The 21130-nt window shown below is 40.2% G+C and overlaps 2 protein-coding genes across 2 annotated transcripts; both read left to right on the top strand.

Moving 5' to 3' along the window:
- The first annotated feature begins 578 nt into the window (after nt 1-578).
- On the top strand, nt 579-10528 carry LOC139462249 (A disintegrin and metalloproteinase with thrombospondin motifs adt-1-like). Its single transcript, XM_071243847.1, has 14 exons — nt 579-699; nt 1177-1359; nt 2025-2216; nt 2694-2876; nt 3542-3733; nt 4211-4393; nt 5060-5251; nt 5730-5912; nt 6586-6777; nt 7254-7436; nt 8103-8294; nt 8773-8955; nt 9622-9813; nt 10293-10528. The coding sequence occupies exons 1-14, from the start codon at nt 579-581 to the stop codon at nt 10526-10528; spliced, it is 2607 nt and encodes an 868-aa protein (XP_071099948.1).
- Nucleotides 10529-11199: 671 nt separating this feature from the next.
- On the top strand, nt 11200-21127 carry LOC139462247 (A disintegrin and metalloproteinase with thrombospondin motifs adt-1-like). Its single transcript, XM_071243846.1, has 14 exons — nt 11200-11320; nt 11799-11981; nt 12648-12839; nt 13319-13501; nt 14155-14346; nt 14826-15008; nt 15675-15866; nt 16346-16528; nt 17182-17373; nt 17853-18035; nt 18702-18893; nt 19373-19555; nt 20222-20413; nt 20892-21127. The coding sequence occupies exons 1-14, from the start codon at nt 11200-11202 to the stop codon at nt 21125-21127; spliced, it is 2607 nt and encodes an 868-aa protein (XP_071099947.1).
- The last annotated feature ends 3 nt before the right edge of the window (nt 21128-21130 follow it).

Below are 21130 nucleotides of genomic sequence, written 5' to 3'. Positions count from 1 at the left end.
CTCTGACAAAGCGAGTTTCTATGTAAAGGTTGTTTGCATTATTAGTGTGTCTCCAAGTTAACAAAGTAATACGAGTGGAATATCAAATCCGCCTCCAATGCACTTGCTCGTATGACACATGTTCCCAAAATAAAATATTAAAAACCATGTCCATTTTATGCTGTAAATCAATTGCCAACTGTTTTCATAAAAATCATTTTGAAATACCTGGACTATTCTGATAACATTATGTATCAATTTCTAAAGGCATCAGATAGATCGTCACTTTGCTGAATTTGACGCACACTGTACAGGTGAGACATGGGCAGCACCAAAACGAATGGCAGTGACTAAACAACACTGGTTTCTTTTTCTACTTGCAAAACAGAAACATTCCTGATTTCCCAATCCTCAGCAAATAGTCGGATGAACATAACATCAGCATTTGCTACACAATTGTCACATTTGTTATTGATGATATATGGATTGGTAGCATATCACTGTGTTGACCATGCTGATACTTCGCAGTTAATGGAGGGCTGTCAAACTGGACATCGTGGTCAATCGTACCCTGCCCTGTCACATGTGGAGTAGATGCCATGACAAATCAGAGCAGACGTAGGGATTGTAACAACCCCGCTCCGGAAGCTGGTGGCAAGAACTGCACAGGTCCACTGATGGAAACCAGTCAGACACACTGCAATGTCCCTGCATGTAGTGGTATGTGAAGGCCATTTTTTTCATACAGTTTATACTTCTGTAGTGTACATGTACAACTTTCAGTTTAATTATTGGAGGACGAAACTTTGCCTTTCTGGTCATATGTCGAACCACAAAGATCAGATGACATCTTAAGAGTTGTATGATCACACACAATCTTATGCATTCCCATATGTTTGTTGAATATGTGTCTGTTACAACTTGCAGCAGTTAAAATACGCATAACTTCTGGACGCGTAGAGCGACTGTCGTAAAGATACCAGGAGTATTTAAACTAAATAAAGCAAGAGTATGACAAACCTTAAGAAGAAATTCACATTCATATATTGATCATATATATTATGTATGTCAGACCAAGCCTTTTGTACTGACTTTCTAATGTTTATTCATCAGTGTAGACATACTGGAAATGTTGTCAAGAGAAATATAAAAGCATTGCACAAAACAATGAAACGATTCGCTTTTTCCAACCACTAGGCGACGACAATGTGACCGAGTGGAGCCAATGGAGTTCTGTGGCGTGCACAGCCACCTGTGGTGAAGGCCAAGAGGGAAGCGTGGAAAGAAGCAGAAGTTGTGTTATGCCAGCCAATAATACCAGCTGTACAGCCGCACTAACAGAAACCCAAATGGAAAACTGCGGCCTCCCTAAATGCCCAGGTAAATGTGTAGCCATGTATAAATGTAACACTTTCATGTACTGCAGTATATAAAATGTAGCAACCCTACCCAGAGAAGTAACTCATTTCATGTACACTCTGAGTGCTATATGTCCACCATCTGATTATAGAAACGCCTCTCCTCTTTGACTGAAGGAGCTCTGACAAAGCGAGTTTCTATGTAAAGGTTGTTTGCATTATTAGTGTGTCTCCAAGTTAACAAAGTAATACGAGTGGAATATCAAATCCGCCTCCAATGCACTTGCTCGTATGACACATGTTCCCCAAATCAGATATTAAAAACCATGTCCATTTTATGCTGTAAATCAATCGCCAACTGTTTTCATGAAAATCATTTTGAAATACCTGGACTATTCTGATAACATTATGTATCAATTTCTAAAGGCATCAGATAGATCGTCACTTTGCTGAATTTGACGCACACTGTACAGGTGAGACATGGGCAGCACCAAAACGAATGGCAGTGACTAAACAACACTGGTTTCTTTTTCTACTTGCAAAACAGAAACATTCCTGATTTCCCAATCCTCAGCAAATAGTCGGATGAACATAACATCAGCATTTGCTACACAATTGTCACATTTGTTATTGATGATATATGGATTGGTAGCATATCACTGTGTTGACCATGCTGATACTTCGCAGTTAATGGAGGGCTGTCAAACTGGACATCGTGGTCAATCGTACCCTGCCCTGTCACATGTGGAGTAGATGCCATGACAAATCAGAGCAGACGTAGGGATTGTAACAACCCCGCTCCGGAAGCTGGTGGCAAGAACTGCACAGGTCCACTGATGGAAACCAGTCAGACACACTGCAATGTCCCTGCATGTAGTGGTATGTGAAGGCCATTTTTTTCATACAGTTTATACTTCTGTAGTGTACATGTACAACTTTCAGTTTAATTATTGGAGGACGAAACTTTGCCTTTCTGGTCATATGTCGAACCACAAAGATCAGATGACATCTTAAGAGTTGTATGATCACACACAATCTTATGCATTCCCATATGTTTGTTGAATATGTGTCTGTTACAACTTGCAGCAGTTAAAATACGCATAACTTCTGGACGCGTAGAGCGACTGTCGTAAAGATACCAGGAGTATTTAAACTAAATAAAGCAAGAGTATGACAAACCTTAAGAAGAAATTCACATTCATATATTGATCATATATATTATGTATGTCAGACCAAGCCTTTTGTACTGACTTTCTAATGTTTATTCATCAGTGTAGACATACTGGAAATGTTGTCAAGAGAAATATAAAAGCATTGCACAAAACAATGAAACGATTCGCTTTTTCCAACCACTAGGCGACGACAATGTGACCGAGTGGAGCCAATGGAGTTCTGTGGCGTGCACAGCCACCTGTGGTGAAGGCCAAGAGGGAAGCGTGGAAAGAAGCAGAAGTTGTGTTATGCCAGCCAATAATACCAGCTGTACAGCCGCACTAACAGAAACCCAAATGGAAAACTGCGGCCTCCCTAAATGCCCAGGTAAATGTGTAGCCATGTATAAATGTAACACTTTCATGTACTGCAGTATATAAAATGTAGTAACCCTACCCAGAGAAGTAACTCATTTCATGTACACTCTGAGTGCTATATGTCCACCATCGGATTATAGAAACGCCTCTCCTCTTTGACTGAAGGAGCTCTGACAAAGCGAGTTTCTATGTAAAGGTTGTTTGCATTATTAGTGTGTCTCTAAGTTAACAAAGTAATATGAGTGGAATATCAAATCCGCCTCCAATGCACTTGCTCGTATGACACATGTTCCCCAAATAAGATATTAAAAACCATGTCCATTTTATACTGTAAATCAATCGCCAAGTGTTTTCATGAAAATCATTTTGAAATACCTAGACTATTCTGATAACATCATGTATCAATTTCTAAAGGCATCAGAAAGGTCGTCACTTTGCTAAATTTGACGCACACTGTACAGGTGAGACATGGGCAGCACCAAAACGAATGGCAGTGACTAAACAACACTGGTTTCTTTTTCTACTTGCAAAACAAAAACATTCCTGATTTCCCAATCCTCAGCAAATAGTCAGATGAACATAACATCAGCATTTGCTACACAATTGTCACATTTGTTATTGATGATATATGGATTGGTAGCATATCACTGTGTTGACCATGCTGATACTTCGCAGTTAATGGAGGGCTGTCAAACTGGACATCGTGGTCAATCGTACCCTGCCCTGTCACATGTGGAGTAGATGCCATGACAAATCAGAGCAGACGTAGGGATTGTAACAACCCCGCTCCGGAAGCTGGTGGCAAGAACTGCACAGGTCCACTGATGGAAACCAGTCAGACACACTGCAATGTCCCTGCATGTAGTGGTATGTGAAGGCCATTTTTTTCATACAGTTTATACTTCTGTAGTGTACATGTACAACTTTCAGTTTAATTATTGGAGGACGAAACTTTACCTTTCTGGTCATATGTCGAACCACAAAGATCAGATGACATCTTAAGAGTTGTATGATCACACACAATCTTATGCATTCCCATATGTTTGTTGAATATGTGTCTGTTACAACTTGCAGCAGTTAAAATACGCATAACTTCTGGACGCGTAGAGCGACTGTCGTAAAGATACCAGGAGTATTTAAACTAAATAAAGCAAGAGTATGACAAACCTTAAGAAGAAATTCACATTCATATATTGATCATATATATTATGTATGTCAGACCAAGCCTTTTGTACTGACTTTCTAATGTTTATTCATCGGTGTAGAAATACTGGAAATGTTGTCAAGAGAAATATAAAAGCATTGCACAAAACAATGAAACGATTCGCTTTTTCCAACCACTAGGCGACGACAATGTGACCGAGTGGAGCCAATGGAGTTCTGTGGCGTGCACAGCCACCTGTGGTGAAGGCCAAGAGGGAAGCGTGGAAAGAAGCAGAAGTTGTGTTATGCCAGCCAATAATACCAGCTGTACAGCCGCACTAACAGAAACCCAAATGGAAAACTGCGGCCTCCCTAAATGCCCAGGTAAATGTGTAGCCATGTATAAATGTAACACTTTCATGTACTGCAGTATATAAAATGTAGCAACCCTACCCAGAGAAGTAACTCATTTCATGTACACTCTGATTGCTATATGTCCACCATCTGATTAAAGAAACGCCTCTCCTCTTTGACTGAAGCAGCTCTGACAAAGCGAGTTTCTATGTAAAGGTTGTTTGCATTATTAGTGTGTCTCTAAGTTAATAAAGTAATATGAGTGGAATATCAAATCCGCCTCCAATGCACTTGCTCGTATGACACATGTTCCCCAAATAAGATATTAAAAAACATGTCCATTTTATGCTGTAAATCAATCGCCAACTGTTTTCATGAAACTACATTTTGAAATACATGGACTATTCTGATAACATTATGTATCAATTTCTAAAGGCATCAGATAGATCGTCACTTTGCTAAATGTGACGCACACTGTACAGGTGAGACATGGGCAGCACCAAAACGAATGGCAGTGACTAAACAACACTGGTTTCTTTTTCTACGTGCAAAACAGAAACATTCCTGATTTCCCAATCCGCAGCAAATAGTCGGATGAACGTAACATCAGCATTTGCTACACAATTGTCACATTTGTTATTGATGATATATGGATTGGTAGCATATCACTGTGTTGACCATGCGGATACTTCGCAGTTAATGGAGGGCTGTCAAACTGGACATCGTGGTCAATCGTACCCTGCCCTGTCACATGTGGAGTAGATGCCATGACAAATCAGAGCAGACGTAGGGATTGTAACAACCCCGCTCCGGAAGCTGGTGGCAAGAACTGCACAGGTCCACTGATGGAAACCAGTCAGACACACTGCAATGTCCCTGCATGTAGTGGTATGTGAAGGCCATTGTTTTTCATACAGTTTATACTTCTGTAGTGTACATGTGCAATTTTCAGTTTAATTATTGGAGGACGAAACTTTACCTTTCTGGTCATATGTCGAACCACAAAGATCAGATGACATCTTAAGAGTTGTATGATCACACACAATCTTATGCTTTCTCATATGTTTGTTGAATATGTGTCTGTTACAACTTGCAGCAGTTAAAATACGCATAACTTCTGGACGTGTAGAGCGACTGTCGTAAAGATACCAGGAGTATTTAAACTAAATAAAGCAAGAGTATGACAAACCTTAAGAAGAAATTCACATTCATATAGTGATCATATATATTATGTATGTCAGACCAAGCCTTTTGTACTGACTTTCTAATGTTTATTCATCGGTGTAGAAATACTGGAAATGTTGTCAAGAGAAATATAAAAGCATTGCACAAAACAATGAAACGATTCGCTTTTTCCAACCACTAGGCGACGACAATGTGACCGAGTGGAGCCAATGGAGTTCTGTGGCGTGCACAGCCACCTGTGGTGAAGGCCAAGAGGGAAGCGTGGAAAGAAGCAGAAGTTGTGTTATGCCAGCCAATAATACCAGCTGTACAGCCGCACTAACAGAAACCCAAATGGAAAACTGCGGCCTCCCTAAATGCCCAGGTAAATGTGTAGCCATGTATAAATGTAACACTTTCATGTACTGCAGTATATAAAATGTAGCAACCCTACCCAGAGAAGTAACTCATTTCATGTACACTCTGATTGCTATATGTCCACCATCTGATTATAGAAACGCCTCTCCTCTTTGACTGAAGCAGCTCTGACAAAGCGAGTTTCTATGTAAAGGTTGTTTGCATTATTAGTGTGTCTCCAAGTTAATAAAGTAATATGAGTGGAATATCAAATCCGCCTCCAATGCACTTGCTCGTATGACACATGTTCCCAAAATAAGATATTAAAAAACATGTCCATTTTATGCTGTAAATCAATCGCCAACTGTTTTCATGAAACTACATTTTGAAATACCTGGACTATTCTGATAACATTATGTATCAATTTCTAAAGGCATCAGATAGATCGTCACTTTGCTAAATGTGACGCACACTGTACAGGTGAGACATGGGCAGCACCAAAACGAATGGCAGTGACTAAACAACACTGGTTTCTTTTTCTACGTGCAAAACAGAAACATTCCTGTTTTCCCAATCCGCAGCAAATAGTCGGATGAACGTAACATCAGCATTTGCTACACAATTGTCACATTTGTTATTGATGATATATGGATTGGTAAACTGTAGCATATCACTGTGTTGACCATGCGGATACTTCGCAGTTAATGGAGGGCTGTCAAACTGGACATCGTGGTCAATCGTACCCTGCCCTGTCACATGTGGAGTAGATGCCATGACAAATCAGAGCAGACGTAGGGATTGTAACAACCCCGCTCCGGAAGCTGGTGGCAAGAACTGCACAGGTCCACTGATGGAAACCAGTCAGACACACTGCAATGTCCCTGCATGTAGTAGTATGTGGAGGCCATTTTTTTCATACAGTTTATACTTCTGTAGTGTACATGTACAACTTTCAGTTTAATTATTGAGGACGAAACTTTGCCTTTCTGGTCATATGTCGAACCACAAAGATCCGATGACATCTTAAGAGTTGTATGATCACACACAATCTTATGCATTCTCATATGTTTGTTGAATATGTGTCTGTTACAACTTGCAGCAGTTAAAATACGCATAACTTCTGGACGCGTAGAGCGACTGTCGTAAAGATACCAGGAGTATTTAAACTAAGTAAAGCAAGAGTATGACAAACCTTAAGAAGAAATTCACATTCATATAGTGATCATATATATTATGTATGTCAGACCAAGCCTTTTGTACTGACTTTCTAATGTTTATTCATCGGTGTAGAAATACTGGAAATGTTGTCAAGAGAAATATAAAAGCATTGCACAAAACAATGAAACGATTCGCTTTTTCCAACCACTAGGCGACGACAATGTGACCGAGTGGAGCCAATGGAGTTCTGTGGCGTGCACAGTCACCTGTGGTGAAGGCCAAGAGGGAAGCGTGGAAAGAAGCAGAAGTTGTGTTATGCCAGCCAATAATACCAGCTGTACAGCCGCACTAACAGAAACCCAAATGGAAAACTGCGGCCTCCCTAAATGCCCAGGTAAATGTGTAGCCATGTATAAATGTAACACTTTCATGTACTGCAGTATATAAAATGTAGCAACCCTACCCAGAGAAGTAACTCATTTCATGTACACTCTGATTGCTATATGTCCACCATCTGATTAAAGAAACGCCTCTCCTCTTTGACTGAAGCAGCTCTGACAAAGCGAGTTTCTATGTAAAGGTTGTTTGCATTATTAGTGTGTCTCTAAGTTAATAAAGTAATATGAGTGGAATATCAAATCCGCCTCCAATGCACTTGCTCGTATGACACATGTTCCCAAAATAAGATATTAAAAAACATGTCCATTTTATGCTGTAAATCAATCGCCAACTGTTTTCATGAAACTACATTTTGAAATACCTGGACTATTCTGATAACATTATGTATCAATTTCTAAAGGCATCAGATAGATCGTCACTTTGCTAAATGTGACGCACACTGTACAGGTGAGACATGGGCAGCACCAAAACGAATGGCAGTGACTAAACAACACTGGTTTCTTTTTCTACTTGCAAAACAGAAACATTCCTGATTTCCCAATCCGCAGCAAATAGTCGGATGAACGTAACATCAGCATTTGCTACACAATTGTCACATTTGTTATTGATGATATATGGATTGGTAGCATATCACTGTGTTGACCATGCTGATACTTCGCAGTTAATGGAGGGCTGTCAAACTGGACATCGTGGTCAATCGTACCCTGCCCTGTCACATGTGGAGTAGATGCCATGACAAATCAGAGCAGACGTAGGGATTGTAACAACCCCGCTCCGGAAGCTGGTGGCAAGAACTGCACAGGTCCACTGATGGAAACCAGTCAGACACACTGCAATGTCCCTGCATGTAGTGGTATGTGAAGGCCATTGTTTTTCATACAGTTTATACTTCTGTAGTGTACATGTACAATTTTCAGTTTAATTATTGGAGGACGAAACTTTACCTTTCTGGTCATATGTCGAACCACAAAGATCCGATGACATCTTAAGAGTTGTATGATCACACACAATCTTATGCATTCTCATATGTTTGTTGAATATGTGTCTGTTACAACTTGCAGCAGTTAAAATACGCATAACTTCTGGACGTGTAGAGCGACTGTCGTAAAGATACCAGGAGTATTTAAACTAAATAAAGCAAGAGTATGACAAACCTTAAGAAGAAATTCACATTCATATAGTGATCATATATATTATGTATGTCAGACCAAGCCTTTTGTACTGACTTTCTAATGTTTATTCATCGGTGTAGAAATACTGGAAATGTTGTCAAGAGAAATATAAAAACATTGCACAAAACAATGAAACGATTCGCTTTTTCCAACCACTAGGCGACGACAATGTGACCGAGTGGAGCCAATGGAGTTCTGTGGCGTGCACAGCCACCTGTGGTGAAGGCCAAGAGGGAAGCGTGGAAAGAAGCAGAAGTTGTGTTATGCCAGCCAATAATACCAGCTGTACAGCCGCACTAACAGAAACCCAAATGGAAAACTGCGGCCTCCCTAAATGCCCAGGTAAATGTGTAGCCATGTATAAATGTAACACTTTCATGTACTGCAGTATATAAAATGTAGCAACCCTACCCAGAGAAGTAACTCATTTCATGTACACTCTGATTGCTATATGTCCACCATCTGATTATAGAAACGCCTCTCCTCTTTGACTGAAGCAGCTCTGACAAAGCGAGTTTCTATGTAAAGGTTGTTTGCATTATTAGTGTGTCTCCAAGTTAATAAAGTAATATGAGTGGAATATCAAATCCGCCTCCAATGCACTTGCTCGTATGACACATGTTCCCCAAATAAGATATTAAAAAACATGTCCATTTTATGCTGTAAATCAATCGCCAACTGTTTTCATGAAACTACATTTTGAAATACCTGGACTATTCTGATAACATTATGTATCAATTTCTAAAGGCATCAGATAGATCGTCACTTTGCTAAATGTGACGCACACTGTACAGGTGAGACATGGGCAGCACCAAAACGAATGGCAGTGACTAAACAACACTGGTTTCTTTTTCTACGTGCAAAACAGAAACATTCCTGATTTCCCAATCCGCAGCAAATAGTCGGATGAACGTAACATCAGCATTTGCTACACAATTGTCACATTTGTTATTGATGATATATGGATTGGTAGCATATCACTGTGTTGACCATGCGGATACTTCGCAGTTAATGGAGGGCTGTCAAACTGGACATCGTGGTCAATCGTACCCTGCCCTGTCACATGTGGAGTAGATGCCATGACAAATCAGAGCAGACGTAGGGATTGTAACAACCCCGCTCCGGAAGCTGGTGGCAAGAACTGCACAGGTCCACTGATGGAAACCAGTCAGACACACTGCAATGTCCCTGCATGTAGTGGTATGTGAAGGCCATTGTTTTTCATACAGTTTATACTTCTGTAGTGTACATGTACAATTTTCAGTTTAATTATTGGAGGACGAAACTTTACCTTTCTGGTCATATGTCGAACCACAAAGATCCGATGACATCTTAAGAGTTGTATGATCACACACAATCTTATGCATTTTCATATGTTTGTTGAATATGTGTCTGTTACAACTTGCAGCAGTTAAAATACGCATAACTTCTGGACGCGTAGAGCGACTGTCGTAAAGATACCAGGAGTATTTAAACTAAGTAAAGCAAGAGTATGACAAACCTTAAGAAGAAATTCACATTCCTTATATTGATCATATATATTATGTATGTCAGACCAAGCCTTTTGTACTGACTTTCTAATGTTTATTCATCGGTGTAGAAATACTGGAAATGTTGTCAAGAGAAATATAAAAGCATTTCACAAAACAATGAAACGATTCGCTTTTTCCAACCACTAGGCGACGACAATGTGACCGAGTGGAGCCAATGGAGTTCTGTGGCGTGCACAGCCACCTGTGGTGAAGGCCAAGAGGGAAGCGTGGAAAGAAGCAGAAGTTGTGTTATGCCAGCCAATAATACCAGCTGTACAGCCGCACTAACAGAAACCCAAATGGAAAACTGCGGCCTCCCTAAATGCCCAGGTAAATGTGTAGCCATGTATAAATGTAACACTTTCATGTATTGCAGTATATAAAATGTAGCAACCCTACCCAGAGAAGTAACTCATTTCATGTACACTCTGATTGCTATATGTCCACCATCGGATTATAGAAACGCCTCTCCTCTTTGACTGAAGCAGCTCTGACAAAGCGAGTTTCTATGTAAAGGTTGTTTGCATTATTAGTGTGTCTCCAAGTTAATAAAGTAATATGAGTGGAATATCAAATCCGCCTCCAATGCACTTGCTCGTATGACACATGTTCCCCAAATAAGATATTAAAAAACATGTCCATTTTATGCTGTAAATCAATCGCCAACTGTTTTCATGAAACTACATTTTGAAATACATCGACATTATGTATCAATTTCTAAAGGCATCAGATAGATCGTCACTTTGCTAAATTTGACGCACACTGTACAGGTGAGACATGGGCAGCACCAAAACGAATGGCAGTGACTAAACAACACTGGTTTCTTTTTCTACTTGCAAAACAAAATATTCCTGATTTCCCAATCCGCAGCAAATAGTCAGATGAACATAACATCAGCATTTGCTACACAATTGTCACATTTGTTATTGATGATATATGGATTGGTAGCATATCACTGTGTTGACCATGCTGATACTTCGCAGTTAATGGAGGGCTGTCAAACTGGACATCGTGGTCAATCGTACCCTGCCCTGTCACATGTGGAGTAGATGCCATGACAAATCAGAGCAGACGTAGGGATTGTAACAACCCCGCTCCGGAAGCTGGTGGCAAGAACTGCACAGGTCCACTGATGGAAACCAGTCAGACACACTGCAATGTCCCTGCATGTAGTGGTATGTGAAGGCCATTGTTTTTCATACAGTTTATACTTCTGTAGTGTACATGTGCAACTTTCAGTTAAATTATTGGAGGACGAAACTTTGCCTTTCTGGTCATATGTCGAACCACAAAGATCAGATGACATCTTAAGAGTTGTATGATCACACACAATCTTATGCACTCTCATATGCTTGTTGAATATGTGTCTGTTACAACTTGCAGCAGTTAAAATACGCATAACTTCTGGACGTGTAGAGCGACTGTCGTAAAGATACCAGGAGTATTTAAACTAAATAAAGCAAGAGTATGACAAACCTTAAGAAGAAATTCACATTCATATAGTGATCATATATATTATGTATGTCAGACCAAGCCTTTTGTACTGACTTTCTAATGTTTATTCATCGGTGTAGAAATACTGGAAATGTTGTCAAGAGAAATATAAAAACATTGCACAAAACAATGAAACGATTCGCTTTTTCCAACCACTAGGCGACGACAATGTGACCGAGTGGAGCCAATGGAGTTCTGTGGCGTGCACAGCCACCTGTGGTGAAGGCCAAGAGGGAAGCGTGGAAAGAAGCAGAAGTTGTGTTATGCCAGCCAATAATACCAGCTGTACAGCCGCACTAACAGAAACCCAAATGGAAAACTGCGGCCTCCCTAAATGCCCAGGTAAATGTGTAGCCATGTATAAATGTAACACTTTCATGTACTGCAGTATATAAAATGTAGCAACCCTACCCAGAGAAGTAACTCATTTCATGTACACTCTGATTGCTATATGTCCACCATCTGATTATAGAAACGCCTCTCCTCTTTGACTGAAGCAGCTCTGACAAAGCGAGTTTCTATGTAAAGGTTGTTTGCATTATTAGTGTGTCTCCAAGTTAATAAAGTAATATGAGTGGAATATCAAATCCGCCTCCAATGCACTTGCTCGTATGACACATGTTCCCCAAATAAGATATTAAAAAACATGTCCATTTTATGCTGTAAATCAATCGCCAACTGTTTTCATGAAACTACATTTTGAAATACCTGGACTATTCTGATAACATTATGTATCAATTTCTAAAGGCATCAGATAGATCGTCACTTTGCTAAATGTGACGCACACTGTACAGGTGAGACATGGGCAGCACCAAAACGAATGGCAGTGACTAAACAACACTGGTTTCTTTTTCTACGTGCAAAACAGAAACATTCCTGATTTCCCAATCCGCAGCAAATAGTCGGATGAACGTAACATCAGCATTTGCTACACAATTGTCACATTTGTTATTGATGATATATGGATTGGTAGCATATCACTGTGTTGACCATGCGGATACTTCGCAGTTAATGGAGGGCTGTCAAACTGGACATCGTGGTCAATCGTACCCTGCCCTGTCACATGTGGAGTAGATGCCATGACAAATCAGAGCAGACGTAGGGATTGTAACAACCCCGCTCCGGAAGCTGGTGGCAAGAACTGCACAGGTCCACTGATGGAAACCAGTCAGACACACTGCAATGTCCCTGCATGTAGTGGTATGTGAAGGCCATTGTTTTTCACACAGTTTATACTTCTGTAGTGTACATGTACAATTTTCAGTTTAATTATTGGAGGACGAAACTTTACCTTTCTGGTCATATGTCGAACCACAAAGATCCGATGACATCTTAAGAGTTGTATGATCACACACAATCTTATGCATTTTCATATGTTTGTTGAATATGTGTCTGTTACAACTTGCAGCAGTTAAAATACGCATAACTTCTGGACGCGTAGAGCGACTGTCGTAAAGATACCAGGAGTATTTAAACTAAGTAAAGCAAGAGTATGACAAACCTTAAGAAGAAATTCACATTCCTTATATTGATCATATATATTATGTATGTCAGACCAAGCCTTTTGTACTGACTTTCTAATGTTTATTCATCGGTGTAGAAATACTGGAAATGTTGTCAAGAGAAATATAAAAGCATTTCACAAAACAATGAAACGATTCGCTTTTTCCAACCACTAGGCGACGACAATGTGACCGAGTGGAGCCAATGGAGTTCTGTGGCGTGCACAGCCACCTGTGGTGAAGGCCAAGAGGGAAGCGTGGAAAGAAGCAGAAGTTGTGTTATGCCAGCCAATAATACCAGCTGTACAGCCGCACTAACAGAAACCCAAATGGAAAACTGCGGCCTCCCTAAATGCCCAGGTAAATGTGTAGCCATGTATAAATGTAACACTTTCATGTATTGCAGTATATAAAATGTAGCAACCCTACCCAGAGAAGTAACTCATTTCATGTACACTCTGATTGCTATATGTCCACCATCGGATTATAGAAACGCCTCTCCTCTTTGACTGAAGCAGCTCTGACAAAGCGAGTTTCTATGTAAAGGTTGTTTGCATTATTAGTGTGTCTCCAAGTTAATAAAGTAATATGAGTGGAATATCAAATCCGCCTCCAATGCACTTGCTCGTATGACACATGTTCCCCAAATAAGATATTAAAAAACATGTCCATTTTATGCTGTAAATCAATCGCCAACTGTTTTCATGAAACTACATTTTGAAATACATCGACATTATGTATCAATTTCTAAAGGCATCAGATAGATCGTCACTTTGCTAAATTTGACGCACACTGTACAGGTGAGACATGGGCAGCACCAAAACGAATGGCAGTGACTAAACAACACTGGTTTCTTTTTCTACTTGCAAAACAAAATATTCCTGATTTCCCAATCCTCAGCAAATAGTCAGATGAACATAACATCAGCATTTGCTACACAATTGTCACATTTGTTATTGATGATATATGGATTGGTAGCATATCACTGTGTTGACCATGCTGATACTTCGCAGTTAATGGAGGGCTGTCAAACTGGACATCGTGGTCAATCGTACCCTGCCCTGTCACATGTGGAGTAGATGCCATGACAAATCAGAGCAGACGTAGGGATTGTAACAACCCCGCTCCGGAAGCTGGTGGCAAGAACTGCACAGGTCCACTGATGGAAACCAGTCAGACACACTGCAATGTCCCTGCATGTAGTGGTATGTGAAGGCCATTGTTTTTCATACAGTTTATACTTCTGTAGTGTACATGTGCAACTTTCAGTTAAATTATTGGAGGACGAAACTTTGCCTTTCTGGTCATATGTCGAACCACAAAGATCAGATGACATCTTAAGAGTTGTATGATCACACACAATCTTATGCACTCTCATATGCTTGTTGAATATGTGTCTGTTACAACTTGCAGCAGTTAAAATACGCATAACTTCTGGACGTGTAGAGCGACTGTCGTAAAGATACCAGGAGTATTTAAACTAAATAAAGCAAGAGTATGACAAACCTTAAGAAGAAATTCACATTCCTTATATTGATCATATATATTATGTATGTCAGACCAAGCCTTTTGTACTGACTTTCTAATGTTTATTCATCGGTGTAGAAATACTGGAAATGTTGTCAAGAGAAATATAAAAGCATTGCACAAAACAATGAAACGATTCGCTTTTTCCAACCACTAGGCGACGACAATGTGACCGAGTGGAGCCAATGGAGTTCTGTGGCGTGCACAGCCACCTGTGGTGAAGGCCAAGAGGGAAGCGTGGAAAGAAGCAGAAGTTGTGTTATGCCAGCCAATAATACCAGCTGTACAGCCGCACTAACAGAAACCCAAATGGAAAACTGCGGCCTCCCTAAATGCCCAGGTAAATGTGTAGCCATGTATAAATGTAACACTTTCATGTACTGCAGTATATAAAATGTAGCAACCCTACCCAGAGAAGTAACTCATTTCATGTACACTCTGAGTGCTATATGTCCACCATCGGATTATAGAAACGCCTCTCCTCTTTGACTGAAGCAGTTCTGACAAAGCGAGTTTCTATGTAAAGGTTGTTTGCATTATTAGTGTGTCTCCAAGTTAACAAAGTAATATGAGTGGAATATCAAATCCGCCTCCAATGCACTTGCTCGTATGACACATGTTCCCCAAATAAGATATTAAAAACCATGTCCATTTTATGCTGTAAATCAATCGCCAACTGTTTTCATGAAACTACATTTTGAAATACCTGGACTATTCTGATAACATTATGTATCAATTTCTAAAGGCATCAGATAGATCGTCACTTTGCTAAATGTGACGCACACTGTACAGGTGAGACATGGGCAGCACCAAAACGAATGGCAGTGACTAAACAACACTGGTTTCTTTTTCTACGTGCAAAACAGAAACATTCCTGATTTCCCAATCCGCAGCAAATAGTCGGATGAACGTAACATCAGCATTTGCTACACAATTGTCACATTTGTTATTGATGATATATGGATTGGTAGCATATCACTGTGTTGACCATGCGGATACTTCGCAGTTAATGGAGGGCTGTCAAACTGGACATCGTGGTCAATCGTACCCTGCCCTGTCACATGTGGAGTAGATGCCATGACAAATCAGAGCAGACGTAGGGATTGTAACAACCCCGCTCCGGAAGCTGGTGGCAAGAACTGCACAGGTCCACTGATGGAAACCAGTCAGACACACTGCAATGTCCCTGCATGTAGTGGTATGTGAAGGCCATTGTTTTTCATACAGTTTATACTTCTGTAGTGTACATGTACAATTTTCAGTTTAATTATTGGAGGACGAAACTTTACCTTTCTGGTCATATGTCGAACCACAAAGATCCGATGACATCTTAAGAGTTGTATGATCACACACAATCTTATGCATTTTCATATGTTTGTTGAATATGTGTCTGTTACAACTTGCAGCAGTTAAAATACGCATAACTTCTGGACGCGTAGAGCGACTGTCGTAAAGATACCAGGAGTATTTAAACTAAGTAAAGCAAGAGTATGACAAACCTTAAGAAGAAATTCACATTCCTTATATTGATCATATATATTATGTATGTCAGACCAAGCCTTTTGTACTGACTTTCTAATGTTTATTCATCGGTGTAGAAATACTGGAAATGTTGTCAAGAGAAATATAAAAGCATTTCACAAAACAATGAAACGATTCGCTTTTTCCAACCACTAGGCGACGACAATGTGACCGAGTGGAGCCAATGGAGTTCTGTGGCGTGCACAGCCACCTGTGGTGAAGGCCAAGAGGGAAGCGTGGAAAGAAGCAGAAGTTGTGTTATGCCAGCCAATAATACCAGCTGTACAGCCGCACTAACAGAAACCCAAATGGAAAACTGCGGCCTCCCTAAATGCCCAGGTAAATGTGTAGCCATGTATAAATGTAACACTTTCATGTATTGCAGTATATAAAATGTAGCAACCCTACCCAGAGAAGTAACTCATTTCATGTACACTCTGATTGCTATATGTCCACCATCGGATTATAGAAACGCCTCTCCTCTTTGACTGAAGCAGCTCTGACAAAGCGAGTTTCTATGTAAAGGTTGTTTGCATTATTAGTGTGTCTCCAAGTTAATAAAGTAATATGAGTGGAATATCAAATCCGCCTCCAATGCACTTGCTCGTATGACACATGTTCCCCAAATAAGATATTAAAAAACATGTCCATTTTATGCTGTAAATCAATTGCCAACTGTTTTCATGAAACTACATTTTGAAATACATCGACATTATGTATCAATTTCTAAAGGCATCAGATAGATCGTCACTTTGCTAAATTTGACGCACACTGTACAGGTGAGACATGGGCAGCACCAAAACGAATGGCAGTGACTAAACAACACTGGTTTCTTTTTCTACTTGCAAAACAAAATATTCCTGATTTCCCAATCCGCAGCAAATAGTCAGATGAACATAACATCAGCATTTGCTACACAATTGTCACATTTGTTATTGATGATATATGGATTGGTAGCATATCACTGTGTTGACCATGCTGATACTTCGCAGTTAATGGAGGGCTGTCAAACTGGACATCGTGGTCAATCGTACCCTGCCCTGTCACATGTGGAGTAGATGCCATGACAAATCAGAGCAGACGTAGGGATTGTAACAACCCCGCTCCGGAAGCTGGTGGCAAGAACTGCACAGGTCCACTGATGGAAACCAGTCAGACACACTGCAATGTCCCTGCATGTAGTGGTATGTGAAGGCCATTGTTTTTCATACAGTTTATACTTCTGTAGTGTACATGTGCAACTTTCAGTTAAATTATTGGAGGACGAAACTTTGCCTTTCTGGTCATATGTCGAACCACAAAGATCAGATGACATCTTAAGAGTTGTATGATCACACACAATCTTATGCACTCTCATATGCTTGTTGAATATGTGTCTGTTACAACTTGCAGCAGTTAAAATACGCATAACTTCTGGACGTGTAGAGCGACTGTCGTAAAGATACCAGGAGTATTTAAACTAAATAAAGCAAGAGTATGACAAACCTTAAGAAGAAATTCACATTCCTTATATTGATCATATATATTATGTATGTCAGACCAAGCCTTTTGTACTGACTTTCTAATGTTTATTCATCGGTGTAGAAATACTGGAAATGTTGTCAAGAGAAATATAAAAGCATTGCACAAAACAATGAAACGATTCGCTTTTTCCAACCACTAGGCGACGACAATGTGACCGAGTGGAGCCAATGGAGTTCTGTGGCGTGCACAGCCACCTGTGGTGAAGGCCAAGAGGGAAGCGTGGAAAGAAGCAGAAGTTGTGTTATGCCAGCCAATAATACCAGCTGTACAGCCGCACTAACAGAAACCCAAATGGAAAACTGCGGCCTCCCTAAATGCCCAGGTAAATGTGTAGCCATGTATAAATGTAACACTTTCATGTACTGCAGTATATAAAATGTAGCAACCCTACCCAGAGAAGTAACTCTTTTCATGTACACTCTGAGTGCTATATGTCCACCATCGGATTATAGAAACGCCTCTCCTCTTTGACTGAAGCAGTTCTGACAAAGCGAGTTTCTATGTAAAGGTTGTTTGCATTATTAGTGTGTCTCCAAGTTAACAAAGTAATATGAGTGGAATATCAAATCCGCCTCCAATGCACTTGCTCGTATGACACATGTTCCCCAAATAAGATATTAAAAACCATGTCCATTTTATGCTGTAAATCAATCGCCAACTGTTTTCATGAAACTACATTTTGAAATACCTGGACTATTCTGATAACATTATGTGTCAATTTCTAAAGGCATCAGATAGATCGTCACTTTGCTAAATTTGACGCACACTGTACAGGTGAGACATGGGCAGCACCAAAACGAATGGCAGTGACTAAACAACACTGGTTTCTTTTTCTACTTGCAAAACAGAAACATTCCTGATTTCCCAATCCGCAGCAAATAGTCGGATGAACATAACATCAGCATTTGCTACACAATTGTCACATTTGTTATTGATGATATATGGATTGGTAGCATATCACTGTGTTGACCATGCGGATACTTCGCAGTTAATGGAGGACTGTCAAACTGGACATCGTGGTCAATCGTACCCTGCCCTGTCACATGTGGAGTAGATGCCATGACAAATCAGAGCAGACGTAGGGATTGTAACAACCCCGCTCCGGAAGCTGGTGGCAAGAACTGCACAGGTCCACTGATGGAAACCAGTCAGACACACTGCAATGTCTCTGCATGTAGTGGTATGTGGAGGCCATTTTTTTCATACAGTTTATACTTCTGTAGTGTACATGTGCAACTTTCAGTTAAATTATTGGAGGACGAAACTTTGCCTTTCTGGTCATATGTCGAACCACAAAGATCAGATGACATCTTAAGAGTTGTATGATCACACACAATCTTATGCACTCTCATATGCTTGTTGAATATGTGTCTGTTACAACTTGCAGCAGTTAAAATACGCATAACTTCTGGACGTGTAGAGCGACTGTCGTAAAGATACCAGGAGTATTTAAACTAAATAAAGCAAGAGTATGACAAACCTTAAGAAGAAATTCACATTCCTTATATTGATCATATATATTATGTATGTCAGACCAAGCCTTTTGTACTGACTTTCTAATGTTTATTCATCGGTGTAGAAATACTGGAAATGTTGTCAAGAGAAATAATAAAAGCATTGCACAAAACAATGAAACGATTCGCTTTTTCCAACCACTAGGCGACGACAATGTGACCGAGTGGAGCCAATGGAGTTCTGTGGCGTGCACAGCCACCTGTGGTGAAGGCCAAGAGGGAAGCGTGGAAAGAAGCAGAAGTTGTGTTATGCCAGCCAATAATACCAGCTGTACAGCCGCACTAACAGAAACCCAAATGGAAAACTGCGGCCTCCCTAAATGCCCAGGTAAATGTGTAGCCATGTATAAATGTAACACTTTCATGTACTGCAGTATATAAAATGTAGCAACCCTACCCAGAGAAGTAACTCATTTCATGTACACTCTGAGTGCTATATGTCCACCATCTGATTATAGAAACGCCTCTCCTCTTTGACTGAAGCAGTTCTGACAAAGCGAGTTTCTATGTAAAGGTTGTTTGCATTATTAGTGTGTCTCCAAGTTAACAAAGTAATATGAGTGGAATATCAAATCCGCCTCCAATGCACTTGCTCGTATGACACATGTTCCCCAAATAAGATATTAAAAACCATGTCCATTTCATGCTGTAAATCAATCGCCAACTGTTTTCATGAAACTACATTTTGAAATACCTGGACTATTCTGATAACATTATGTGTCAATTTCTAAAGGCATCAGATAGATCGTCACTTTGCTAAATTTGACGCACACTGTACAGGTGAGACATGGGCAGCACCAAAACGAATGGCAGTGACTAAACAACACTGGTTTCTTTTTCTACTTGCAAAACAGAAACATTCCTGATTTCCCAATCCGCAGCAAATAGTCGGATGAACATAACATCAGCATTTGCTACACAATTGTCACATTTGTTATTGATGATATATGGATTGGTAGCATATCACTGTGTTGACCATGCGGATACTTCGCAGTTAATGGAGGACTGTCAAACTGGACATCGTGGTCAATCGTACCCTGCCCTGTCACATGTGGAGTAGATGCCATGACAAATCAGAGCAGACGTAGGGATTGTAACAACCCCGCTCCGGAAGCTGGTGGCAAGAACTGCACAGGTCCACTGATGGAAACCAGTCAGACACACTGCAATGTCTCTGCATGTAGTGGTATGTGGAGGCCATTTTTTTCATACAGTTTATACTTCTGTAGTGTACATGTACAACTTTCAGTTAAATTATTGGAGGACGAAACTTTGCCTTTCTGGTCATATGTCGAACCACAAAGATCAGATGACATCTTAAGAGTTGTATGATCACACACAATCTTATGCACTCTCATATGTTTGTTGAATATGTGTCTGTTACAACTTGCAGCAGTTAAAATACGCATAACTTCTGGACGTGTAGAGCGACTGTCGTAAAGATACCAGGAGTATTTAAACTAAATAAAGCAAGAGTATGACAAACCTTAAGAAGAAATTCACATTCCTTATATTGATCATATATATTATGTATGTCAGACCAAGCCTTTTGTACTGACTTTCTAATGTTTATTCATCGGTGTAGAAATACTGGAAATGTTGTCAAGAGAAATATAAAAACATTGCACAAAACAATGAAACGATTCGCTTTTTCCAACCACTAGGCGACGACAATGTGACCGAGTGGAGCCAATGGAGTTCTGTGGCGTGCACAGCCACCTGTGGTGAAGGCCAAGAGGGAAGCGTGGAAAGAAGCAGAAGTTGTGTTATGCCAGCCAATAATACCAGCTGTACAGCCACACTAACAGAAACCCAAATGGAAAACTGCGGCCTCCCTAAATGCCCAGGTAAATGTGTAGCCATGTATAAATGTAACACTTTCATGTACTGCAGTATATAAATT

The sequence above is a fragment of the Haliotis cracherodii genome, unplaced genomic scaffold (genome assembly GCF_022045235.1).
Source record: "Haliotis cracherodii isolate W230 unplaced genomic scaffold, xgHalCrac1.p SCAF_15, whole genome shotgun sequence".
Lineage (NCBI taxonomy): Eukaryota > Metazoa > Mollusca > Gastropoda > Lepetellida > Haliotidae > Haliotis > Haliotis cracherodii.
This window is presented reverse-complemented; position numbering and strand designations above follow the sequence as displayed.

What these genes read in the sequence shown, in the direction of transcription:
- LOC139462249 (XM_071243847.1), top strand. Translation starts at nt 579, where the DNA reads ATGACAAATCAGAGCAGACGTAGGGATTGTAACAACCCCGCTCCGGAA. An exon ending in CAATGTCCCTGCATGTAGTG is followed by an intron (nt 700 to 1,176) that starts GTATGTGAAGGC and finishes TCCAACCACTAG; the next exon opens with GCGACGACAATGTGACCGAG. An exon ending in CAATGTCCCTGCATGTAGTG is followed by an intron (nt 5,252 to 5,729) that starts GTATGTGAAGGC and finishes TCCAACCACTAG; the next exon opens with GCGACGACAATGTGACCGAG.
- LOC139462247 (XM_071243846.1), top strand. Translation starts at nt 11,200, where the DNA reads ATGACAAATCAGAGCAGACGTAGGGATTGTAACAACCCCGCTCCGGAA. An exon ending in CGGCCTCCCTAAATGCCCAG is followed by an intron (nt 13,502 to 14,154) that starts GTAAATGTGTAG and finishes GATACTTCGCAG; the next exon opens with TTAATGGAGGGCTGTCAAAC. An exon ending in CGGCCTCCCTAAATGCCCAG is followed by an intron (nt 19,556 to 20,221) that starts GTAAATGTGTAG and finishes GATACTTCGCAG; the next exon opens with TTAATGGAGGACTGTCAAAC.